This window comes from Trichoplusia ni, chromosome 12, assembly GCF_003590095.1.
Source record: "Trichoplusia ni isolate ovarian cell line Hi5 chromosome 12, tn1, whole genome shotgun sequence".
NCBI lineage: Eukaryota > Metazoa > Arthropoda > Insecta > Lepidoptera > Noctuidae > Trichoplusia > Trichoplusia ni.
In genome coordinates, this window is record NC_039489.1 from 3,696,841 (window position 1) to 3,709,188 (window position 12,348).

A 12,348-nucleotide genomic window follows, 5' to 3' on the forward strand; every position below is an offset into this window, starting at 1 on the left:
GGGCGCCAGCCGCGGGCAGAGGCGCTCAGGTAGCGCCATTAAAGTGGCTGTTGTTACGTATACAATCTTGAGAGACCACCTTCTAAAATAAAATACTGCTTTTGTCCTTAAACGTAAACATTTGTGATCACAAAGAAAGTGACATTTGTTCCATAACAAAAATCATTCTGTTGACGATTTTGTAACCATGGAAACCACAATGTTCTTTTCAGCGAATTGGCTGGCCACACAATGTTGTACATTTATCTGCATAGATATTTAAAACACCGTCCAAACTCTTTTTAAAATTAAATGGTATCATGACAATGTCACTGTCATAGACGTTTGCTGGGACGCCAAAATTTAATTGCAATCGACTTGACAAGAAGTTGCTATCGCGATAACAATAGCAAGTGCGACATGTAATAGGAGCCTCATCTCCTGTTATCAGTGTGATTGTGTGGTGCTCATCTTGCGGCCAGTTGTTGACTGTTGACAGCGGTGAGCAGTTGTGAGGTGAGCCAACAACATAATATATACGAGTTATATTGTGTAAGTGATAGAGAAGCAGGTAACTTGTATTTTTTGGGTTGATGTTAAGGCTTTTAATTTGTATGTGTTTGAAGTGTTTTGTTTTAGATATGGTAAGGTGATTTTATCATGTGAAATTTCATGTACAGTTTGGATTTTTTTTACTTATTTAAATTTAGTTTGCTAAAATAGCTGTGCTGTAAGTTATCAGATATTTTTTTGTGTTTTTATTCTTTAAGTATATATAATATTTAAACTCTATCGCTACCGGCCGGCGTCGAAAGACTATGATGATTGTGTCAATATTAATTTAACTTACTGCAAACAGAAGTAATCTGTAAAAATCGGCATTAAAATAAACGTTAGAAAAACAAGTGCACTTTACATAAATAGACGACTATCATAAGTATTCTGTCTGTATAATAGACAATACTTTTGTGTGTGGGTCTACAATTTTACGTTCAAATCAAACTAAAAAAACCTAACTTTTTCGCAAGAAATACCGTACAAATGGCCTAAAACATAGATTAAACTCTTAGTAATATTTCTATAATGATAAAACATACACTTTACATGTACTTTTCACGGAAATTCCTATCTAGATGCATTTTGTAATCTTCCGAACCGCGAGACTGAATCATGTGACGTTAGTACCGGCAAGCGGCCGCGCGGCGCCACCGTCGCGATATATTTATAGTTCGACCAACGGAGAATATAAATGGATATTAATTAATCCTTATTATTATGTACTAACAGATGTTTATATCGTTAAGATAATTACAATTAAAGCGAAACTTATTAGCTTAGCAAACACTTTTTTAGGTTTAACCGGTCTTTCAAGAGTAATTTTTACTTTTTCCCGTGGTTTGATACGTTGTCACTCTTCCTCTGCCGGCAAAAATGATAAAAGGATAACCTTTTTAACCGCTGATGCAAAAATAGTTATGTTTGTAAGTCGTTGAAGCCGGTATGAATCTGACTTCATTTGTCAAGTCCTCTCTACGTTTCATAGGTAGGTGGAAGGGTAAATTATGAGTAGGCTGTGTTAAAAAAGGAGAGTTTAAAAAGGAAATTTCGTAGGTACTAAAAACTAAACCTCTACTCAGGAATAAAAAAACCTATCTAGTAGTAACTTATGAAATGGAGTGACGTCTCTAAAACAAACATATATTTTTCCAAACACTCTGATTACAAACCCAGGCCTTCTAGGTATTTTGGAAACAGTTCTATTCCAAAACGTTACAAAATCTTCATCCATGAACTCTAGCATTCCTCAACATTTTGTCCTATCCGCAGAAAAAATGGCAAACACATTAGAACCGGGCGCGGTGATCAAGCCGATTATAGACCATGAAGGTGTGAAGCTCCTGGTGGAGCGGCTGTACGGCATCTCAGTGCTGGAGCTGACGGAGCTGAACGGGTACGACGACAAGAACTACAAGATCATCGAGGACCCTAACGTAAAGAACCCGCTCATCACCTCCCACAGTGAGAACGGATACGTCCTCAAGATTATGAACTCCATGGACTCGCAGAATGTTGGCGTTGTTGAGGCTCAGAATGAGATTATGAACTTCTTGGGTGAGTTTATTTACTTACTTATTTGTTTGTAAAAACGTAATGCAACTAGTGTAGTGTGGGTGAAATTTAAACCTAATTAAATAGCGACTTTTGTCTGATTGCACTTGACATATTATAAACTACAAACCTACCGAAATCTCTATATCTCTATTCTGAATGTATCGCGAGTGTTCCATTATCATTATAGATTTATATTTTCTCTTATTAAAATTGTGTTACACCAATAGTTAGTGTATCAACTTAAACCATCTACTGTGCAAAGTCGAAACTCTCATTTTTTTTATTTTTAACAATTTTCTTTACAAACTGACAATTTCGAAATAGTCATAGATTCATTGGAGATTTTCCTTGTCAAAGCTAGCTAAGCCTGAAAGGCAAGTCTAGATATCTTGTCAAAACCGCTCTCAGTAGTTCTGCTCTTAGATGGTCATGTAACCTGTATACAACTGTACCTCCTTAGCCACCCGCTCGGTGACCTGCCCCAAGCCGGTGCGCAACGTGTTCGGTCACCTGCACTCGGTGGAGAGGCTCGGCGGCAAGCAGCACGCGGTGCGCCTGCTGGAGTTCGTGCCGGGCGAGCTGCTGCAGGCCGTGCCCAAGTCCGAGGCGCTGCTCTACCAGCTCGGAGAGTTCGTGGCGAACCTGGACAACAAGCTGCAGGTATGGAGTATGATTGAAAGCATAGCCCAGTGGTAAAGTGGTGATGTGACGCGGGTAAGATCCTAGCGTAGGATAAACACTTGTCTGATGTCTGATTCACGAATACGGATGTTCACGTCTTGTGCACGTTACTTAATTTTTTGGAAACCTAACCAACATAAGTAATGCGGTTATGAAAAAATGAATTTATAATGTCAAAGACCACACCCTTAAAGTTAAAAACGTCCAAGTTTTGGAAACTAGACGCTGCTCTATGTTGTGTATTGTGCTATCTCCTTTCCACGTCTGCTATTCTTTCCTTAAGAGGTAGTTGAAAACTGATATTTATGTGTTTCATGCGAATGCTATCTGAGGTATTCATTCTCATAATACATTCTCATTCAACCTTCCAACCTTCCTTAACTTGTGATAAAACCTCAAAATAGCTCAAAATCAAATTTAGTAACACCATATCTGCCTCTGTTAATGCAGTACAGTTCATCCATACAAGTGTAATGAGTTCAACACAACTCATTCTAGATCACAGTCACAGTTGATTCCGCTACAATAAACCGTAGTACTGTAGTACTGACAGGCGTATTAAACTCAAGGTTTCTGCTGTTGGCATTGTGCTCATGTACAAACGATTTTATGGGTAATCGTACTAATCGTATCTTTTATGCCTTGTTACAAGATACAATGTATATGATTGTAGTATTTGCTATTATTGCTTTATGTTATCTAAAGGAAGGGAAAGGCGTCAATCAATCGACTATCGGAAAAAAACATTTTTCGTAATTTAAGGGTTTACTGCTTTTGTTTTTTTTTTAAACATATATCTATCCCGACTCTATGTTGTCCACGTCAAAGTGTGGTAAACGCAATTATCTAGCTCTTGGTTTAGATACTAGCCCAGCTTTGATCCCAATGACCCTTAAAACAGCCTAGTGGAATGATCTTTCGTAATTCATTACTTGCTAAAAACTGTGAAAGAAAATTTTAAAAGGATTCACAAACAGACTATTAGAATAAACACTTCCTCAACAGAACTTCAACCACTCGGGGCTAGCGGGTCGCGAGCACATGTGGATGCTGACGCAGGTGCCTGAGCTCGAGAAGTTCAAGTACGTCATCAAGGACGCGGAGAAACTTGACCTGGCTGAGGAGGTAGGATATATCTACATCAATATTAAGAATAAACATAATACAGTCTAGGAAGTAACCTGTGATTTATACGCAAAACGCGAATGATTTAACAATATTAAACATCGGATAATTAGCTATCCTCAATCTCCGAGAAGAAAGTAATAAATAAAAGTTCAGCAAGTCAACGACTCCAGAAGATATGATTGTATTGTAGGTATCTAGAATACTTCTAACTTTGTAAAACTTGCTGAACGACCTGAACCCGAACCTGTTTGAGGTTGAAGGTGATGAAATAGAACTTTTTAAAATTTAAATCATCTTTATACTGGACTTAGCATTGGCATCCTTTACTTTTACCACATGTAATACCAAGGTACATCAATAAACTACCTTCCCTATCCACAGGTGATAGAAGAGTTCAAATACGCGATTGTCCCGCGCCTGGACGAGCTGGAGAAGGGCGTCATCCACGGAGACGTGAACGAGATGAACGTGCTGGTGGGGCTCAAGCCAGGAGGCAGGTAGGGACAGAAGAGAATAGTACATCGAGAATATACTCACATAGATAGATAGAGACCAGTCAACTACAGTCAACTAGTCCTAACCTAACCTAACCAAAAGTTTTCTTTTTAAGCCACTAAGGTTGACGTGTCTGTCTGTGGCATCATGGCTCCCGAAAGAATTGAGCTATTCCAATTTAATTGGTTTGATATTTAAGGTGAATTATGGGCGACAGTTCTTAGATACGTTTGATAAAGTCGGTTGAACCGTTTAAAGATCGTGGTCGTATTACTTAAGGTTTTTCTTCAACTTCAAATATTTAGAAGGTATCTTAAAACATTTTGTATATTCTATAACTAAAAAGTCGGAACCCTATAGAATTTTTTGACAAATTAAGGCGACTTAAAGCGATTTCAAAAAGTAGAGCAAAAAATATGAATTTTATCTAAGGTTTCACTAATCAGTACTAAAGTAATGATATTGTAATCTGTGCTCTAATATCTAACTCACTCCACACTGACTGCTACTGTATATTAGCCCGTGATTGTTTGTTTAGAGCTTGCCTCCGTTATTAGAGAGATAGGCGGCGTTGTCGGGCGTCTGTAGTATCTTATCATAGTGATGAAACTGTTTTGATAACAGCCACGTAACTTCGGGCGTAAGAGAACCGTTATTCAAATAATGGTGCATGATTGCTCATATGATTTAGGTTTCTATTATAATTATCAGAATTGTTAGAATTTGAAATAGGCTTTCGGCTACTATATCTACGGATCTTTGGAGTTTGTTTTCGCGATACAATTTCCTTCAATTCAAAATTTCAATGATTGTTTACAATTTCAAATATTCAGCTGACATATAGTTGATTAACATTGAAATTAATATCAGTTAAAAATATGTCTCTACTACTCTCTACAAACAAATTTCTTAAATCCCGATCGAATAGATCGGGATTTAAGCTAAGGAAATGGCTGTTTATAATAAGGCTTAATGGTTTTTAAGTTTAAGTACTCACACTTGAATCCAATTATTAATATTATAATTAACGTAGGCAGCTGAAGCCTCCAGTCCTAAGGGTTTGTACCGACATCCTAAGTGGGATAATGTTGAGGTAAGCCGAGCTTGTGGGACGGTGGTAACTTGCTTCTACGCTTGCCTAACTTGGTACAAACATCTGTCTAGATAGTTACTTAGCAATTACATAAATGGAGTTTAACGAAAATGTAAAATAAAATGTCTTAAAATCGGATGGTTTTATAAAAAATACGTAACATTGTTATTGTAAAGTGTAGAGCCGCTCAGGTACCTTTTGCAAAATACAGAACAAAAATATTGAATAAATAAAACTTTTTAAAATAAATCAAACTGGCAATAAAAATATGGTTAAGGGAGGAAGACTGGCAGATCTTGAAATGGGGTTAGTTTATTAAAAAATTAATATATACCTATGTAAAAAATATGGTATTACAGCTTAAAAATGCAGGACCTCAATACTTACTGCTATTGTAGGAACATCACTGCTTAGTCCTTTTAACACCGCAGACCTACTACAAACCTATTTATATAAAACCTTTTTCCATCCCTCACAGCAACTCCGACTACCGCATCACTGGAATCATAGACTTCGGCGACATCCAGTACTCGTACTACGTTTTCGAGCTGGCCATCACTATGACCTACATGATGCTCATCACTGGAGACCTGAAGGCTGGAGGCTACGTCCTGGCAGGGTACACCGTCAACAGGCGCTTGCCTGACGACGAGTACAGGCTACTGAAGGTGAGAGTTGTTTGGGACGGATACTAGGTAGCAGCACTTTGTTACAGTTAGGTGTTGGATGAGGTAGTTTAACTATTGGTTAATAGATGGCGTTTTGTGCATATTCTGAAGAGGTTTTACTACTCGACGATAGATGGCACTAGCAGCAAGATAATCGCGTTTATTTTCTATCATTAATTATGATGTAGATAAGTAATATTGGTTTAACTAGTAGTATGTACTTGTAGCAGTATGTCTCATCATCTCCTGTTGGTAGATACGATATTTATTGTCTTGCAAAATAATGTTTTAAACTTTATCTTTATCACTAGACGCTGATTTCGTCCCGGCTCGTCCAGAGCCTGATCCTGGGCGCCTACACCTTGGAGCAGGACCCCAACAACACATACGTGACGTCCACAGAGAAGGCCAACGGCTGGGAGCTGCTGAAGAAGATCCGCAAGTCCAAGGCGACCGAGCACGGAGACCCCACTGACTGGAAGGAGATCGCCAATGAATATCTAACGAGGAGCTAAGCTTAAGACGAGGAAAGTTTTTATAATGATGTACAAGATGTAACATCTATCTATGGGATAATGTCCAAGTAAATTTAAGATAGATTTTTTAATTTGTTGACACTCTCGCGTACTTTGCTTCCTTTGTTGAGGTTTTTCTTTGTTTTGAGCTTAGCAATTGTGTTCGCCCTAAATAAAAAAGAGCTCTTAGCGTGATGCTATAGATATGTGAAGAAAAAAAACTGAAAAAAAATGTATTTATTTGTATTCAATTGTGAAACATCTATTTGATTATTAATCACTTCTTTTAGATCTAGAATGACAAAGTGACAGTTAAAAACGGTTCTTTTGGTTTAAAAAAGTTAATAAATTGTATTATATCAGTATTTTTAATAGAACCTAAACTTATCTACATAAATATTTTATATAGAAATGTTTTTATAGTTGTTATAAAGTAATAATTATAAGAGTAGTATTAATTAAAGACTGCTTATGAAACCTTTTTTTATTTATTGCATGATATAAGAAGACGGACAGGTATTACACAAAGCCTACATTAAGATGATGAGCTGATATCAAACGAATATTATAAATGCGAAAGTATATGAGTATGTATACAAACATACATAATTTCATAACGTGTGTGATGTTTGATTCTTCAACTTGAATTACCACAAAGGTTTCTTTTATCCGATTGTGTTTAAAGATGCTAATTATTTTAGATAATTCTTTAGTTATAACAAACATTGAGTTTTCAATAAACCGTGACATCGTCAGGCGGTTGCTCTACTAACTATAAATCTCCATGGTAATATTACCTTCTATGAAAATATTTTATCATTTTTTTCCAGACCACATTATCACATACTGTCAAGGTTTTTGCCATGATCTTCCATGACGCCTTAGCCCACGTTCCCTCGAACCAAACCTCACGACATATATTTGTAAAATAGTCCACAACAAATCCCCCCCCCCAAAAGTCCTCAACAGTACATTTCTATAGTATCTGTTCTCTATGACGTTTATAAAAGACCACAACCATAGAAACACAGCCAACCGTCACAATTGATTAGTGTAAATGCGACAGAGATTGATTCCAAGTGAAATCTAAACTCCTATAAACATTCGCCAATTACAGTCATAACTTAAGATCATATCTTGGAAAATATACGACTCCTGAGCAAGACTCGTCAAGCTGACCCCTACCATGATCTCTTAAAGCAAGATAATTGCGATTGTAGAAGCAGAATGGAGACTATAGATCATATAGCGCTATCTCTCTCCTACAACGTTGAGGAGGTGGCCCTGAGGCCAGGAGCCGTCAATCAGAGATGTTATCAAGCCTTCTCGTCAAAATAAATAATAATAAGTTAATTCGGATTCTAAGACCAATCGCGATGCGTCTGTGAGTGGCTGATGATAGAGATAAGAAGGCGGCGTATAACAAAGGGATGATGTGATGGTCAAGATGTGTTGGGAATGTGTCGGCTGAGTTTTTGTTGTATGGGACTTTTAAAAGGATTAGGGACACCGAAGATACTTTTGTTGAATGATAACAAATTTTGTTTATTTTGGAAAAGTGTCATGTGAAAAATAAGTTAGGTTTTTTTTTTACAAAAACGAATTAATACTTAATTAATAAATTCGCTAAAAAAAAAACAAATATCCCCCAAAAACACATTTATTTCAATTAAATCTTTTACCTATGGTAAGTATTAAATGTTTTTTTTTTATCTTAGCCAGTTCTCTACAATTCAGTAGTTGTTAGATATAAGTCATGATTTATACCTGCCTTTTTCCACATTTTTCATTGTATATTCGCTCCTATTAGTCGCAGCGTGATGGTATATAGCCTAGAACTTTCCTCGATTAATAGTCTATTTAACACAAAAAGGTTTTTTCAATTTGAACCAGTAGTTCCTGAGATTAGCGCGTTCAAACAAACAAACTCTTCAGCTTTTTGTTTTACTATAGATTAGTACAGAAGTATAGATATGATATGCTTACCCAATACAATACAGGAGCAAACTATCTACCCGAACACAACAGCACCTCTGTAACCGAACAAAATAAAAACTGCAATATAAATTACGAAACAAACCCATTCACATACAACGACATCAATAAATTTGTCACAAACTCATCTTCATAAGATTCCCTTCCTAAAGCAGTCAGTGCGATGCAAACTATTCGATGACAATGTCGAAATAAGAAGCTGCTAATTACAATCAATTAACTTCAGAATGAGTGAGTTTTTGAAGCAGGACAACCTACCAACCACATCTAAAAGTAATATTATTAATGTTATTAAAGCGAGACAGCACTACGCTTTGTAGAGCGAGGTCTCTTTCCTACACTTGTAATAATATCACTTGAAACTTATGAAGGTACTAAGTTGACTTAACTGAGAGGACTGTTTGATTATGCAAGCCTCGTGGACCTTCATAAGAAGTACTTAAAAAACTGTAATTAAATTGCAAGCAATCATTTAGCTAATTAACTTGGAACCTATATGGATATACAAATGTGGAATGAATTATAATGTGCTTTGATATTGTATAGCGGTGTAACTGGTCCGAATGGCTCGTGTTTACAAATACATAGTTGTTGAATGTACCTACATTTCATTTATTTATTTATTTAATTATCACACTAATCTACCATTACAGGTTACTTAACCTAATGCGGTAGCTAGGTCTAAACAAAGGTCTAAGTATTTATGTGAACTAAGTAGTACTAAGTAGTATAAGTCTGTATAAGTAATCATCATCATCATTTCAGCCTAAAGCTGTCCACTGCTGGACATAGGCCGTTAGATGGTAAGTACTTGGAGTTGGATGGTAAGTACTTGGAGTTGGATGGTAAGTACTTGGTGTTGGATGGTAAGTATTTGGAGTCGGATGGTAAGTACTTGGTGTCGGATGGTAAGTACTTGGTGTCGGATGGTAATAGCTAGTAGGTAATATTTAGAAATAAATGGATATTTTTGGAAACCAGGCAATTCTAAGGAATTTACACTAAACGGTGTTTTTGCGGAACTTTTATGGCCACCTTCCAGCTCCAGCATCAGATGAGCTCTACGACAGCTCATAATATTGCATTAACTACAACACACATATACTGACTGACAAAATCTCAGCTCAATCAAAAACCAGGAAAAAAATCAAAGTAAACTTGCAACATTGTATTACAGATAGACAACGGGACAGGTGAAACAAATTAAAATTAAAAAAAAAACATCAGTGACGTCAGCAGTCGTGATCGTAGCTTGTCAAAGTGATGCGAACCTTGTGTAATTAATCATTAGCTATAATGCTGATATTGGGTTCTAGTATAATTATGTGTAATTAGTAGGTGTGCTATAACATTTATTTTAATTGTAGACTGCGAAATCACTTTCTAAATTGCTTTTTATTCTGCGTCGGTTTCTCAACTAGGATTTTGGTTTGACCTGCATTGGATCGGATTTTTTTGGGTGATTTGTGGGGCTTTTAAATATCTCAAATTAATTCTAGATTCAGGTCTTAGCAACTAACTCAATTAGTTGGTAACTACTCATTTGGTAGAGGGATTTTTGGGGTGGATAGGAATATTAAATGGGGGTGGATAGGAAAATTATCAACCTGTTATAAAATAATTGTATTTAAGCATTTTTATGTAAACAAATGCATGCGATGCCTTCAAAAAACACTATTTTCCCATTCACCCCTTGAAACTCTATTCACCCCGTTTTACGGTATTAGCCTTTTCCCAAGTTCCCCTGTATTTCCCATGTGTATATTAGGCATGTTTCCAGCGTGTTGAAATCGTTCAATTAATCATTAGCTAAGTACGAAATAAAAACGACAATCTGACGAAGACGGGAATCTTATAATCCAGCCGTATCAATTACGGGAGATCAAATAAAAACCACGATCCCTCTAATATATTCAGTCTATCAATAACTATTTCTCAAGTTATGTTAGAAGTAAAAACTAAGTAGCTGACGTAACGCCAATCCTGTCAGGTTTGCTGGAGATTCTTATCCCTTAATGATTTTTAATTAAAATCTAACTGTTCAACTTGTTCCGAACTGGTATGAAACGGTAAAATCTTATTTATTATGCTACATACCGGGTTACTGGCAACTCTAGGATATTTGCCAGGTTTGTAAAAGAGGTAATAGACTTATTCATAAACCTCAGTGCTACATGTAGGTACGGATCATCGGCATCCAATACTATGAAATTAATTAAAAATTTCTGTGTTACCAAATTTTCATAGGATGACAAATAAATGGAAAAGCTGGTGAAAAACTACAAAAGAAAACGGAATTGTCTTGCATAAAGTAGATCAAAATTGCCTTGACTTGGCTTTACTGCTAGGAGCAGCTTTCTCCTTATTTGTCTATTTTCCTGTTTTTTGGCAGACACATCTTAAATGATAAGTCATCTCATCTTCTTCTCTCTCTTGCTCAGTTCAAATTTTAGCCACGATGGAATTAAACTGCAGCATGTTACGTAATTTTGTATAATTATAATTCCTTTCATGAACAAGTATTTACATATGACTGTCTGCACAATATGGACTTTTATATTTTCAGAATGTCAAGGTGTTGAATGGTAAGTGTTTGGTGGTAGTTTATTCATTGAGAAAGATATAAAATCTATAATCACACCATAATTAAAAGGAACCGAGCAGTGATGAAAAACCTTACAAATATGGACACAAGTTGCGTGAACTCTAAAAACTAAACCGATTTCAAAAAATCCTAACTTGTATCTTCTATCCACGCGGACGAAGTCGCGGGTAACAGCTAGTATAGTAATATAGGTAACGTGCCTCATATTAATAAAATGACAATTACAAATTATGGTATATACTTACCTACTACGTTTATCGTTGTAGTAATGTACTAACTCGAAACTTGTTTTGTATCTCCAGACAGTATTGTTTTGTTTTCACCTTTGGGAAATCCCTGTAAACGACACTGCCCTGGTTATTCCCATATATAAATATTGTTTAATCTAAAATCATGAAAAACCAGAGATTAAAGTAACCCTGGCATGATAGTGTGTATATGTGTAGATAGGTACGATGCAAATAGTTATCTTTTTGCTGTTTTGACCTTTAAATAGTTTTAAAATGAATATTAATATTTGTTATTGGTTTGTGAGTCAATTATATTTTCTTAGCCGATTTCAAAAGGAGGTTCATTTGTTTTTTTGGTACCTCAGAACTTCGAACTGGATGAACATTTGGTATCATAAGATTTTATTGGCAGGGAAGTTTTATTTGAAGTCGGTTGTATATTTTTGTTATAATGTTGTCTCTACACATACAATAGTTCCGATTAAATTCTTTTGAATCAAACCACCGTTGTTCATTCCTAAAGTTGGAATTCCTCTTTCAACGACAAAAAAAACCTGGACCAACACTGAACAAAACACGTACTTTAACTTATTTTCTCCTTGAAAAATCACTTCACACCAACGCCTCACAAACATACATTAATTAGGCTACAAATTGTAATATGTACCTAATATAAGCCCCTGCTAAAGTATAACATAGTTAGTACACGTCACGGCGCGGCACGACTGTGACGCCTCCTGCTGGGCTCCGACACACATAGCATACAAGGATCGGAGGTGATTAGTATCATGATATAGCATAAACACCGGGGTTCTCTCGAAAAAATACTTCTGTAGAATCTTTTTAA

At 36.2% G+C, this 12,348-nt stretch overlaps 1 protein-coding gene across 2 annotated transcripts; it reads left to right on the top strand.

Annotated features, from left to right (window-relative positions):
- The first annotated feature begins 431 nt into the window (after positions 1-431).
- On the top strand, positions 432-6,892 carry LOC113499313 (hydroxylysine kinase). 2 transcript variants are annotated; one of them, XM_026879736.1, is made up of 7 exons: positions 432-495; positions 1,808-2,091; positions 2,552-2,751; positions 3,778-3,897; positions 4,282-4,397; positions 5,967-6,156; positions 6,468-6,892. In XM_026879736.1, exons 2-7 carry the CDS (start codon positions 1,812-1,814, stop codon positions 6,669-6,671), a joined length of 1,110 nt encoding a protein of 369 aa, XP_026735537.1. In that variant the 5' UTR covers positions 432-495; positions 1,808-1,811; the 3' UTR covers positions 6,672-6,892. The 2 variants fall into 2 exon arrangements, with proteins under 2 accessions (XP_026735537.1, XP_026735536.1); XM_026879735.1 differs by lacking the exon at positions 432-495 and adding an exon at positions 1,465-1,522 and having other exon boundaries at positions 1,807-2,091.
- The last annotated feature ends 5,456 nt before the right edge of the window (positions 6,893-12,348 follow it).

Excerpts from the sequence above, each read along its gene's own strand:
- LOC113499313 (XM_026879735.1), top strand. The coding sequence starts at position 1,480 with ATGAATCTGACTTCATTTGTCAAGTCCTCTCTACGTTTCATAG. Across the intron at positions 2,092-2,551 it reads TGAGATTATGAACTTCTTGG|CCACCCGCTCGGTGACCTGC; the intron begins GTGAGTTTATTT and ends GTACCTCCTTAG. Across the intron at positions 4,398-5,966 it reads GGGCTCAAGCCAGGAGGCAG|CAACTCCGACTACCGCATCA; the intron begins GTAGGGACAGAA and ends CATCCCTCACAG.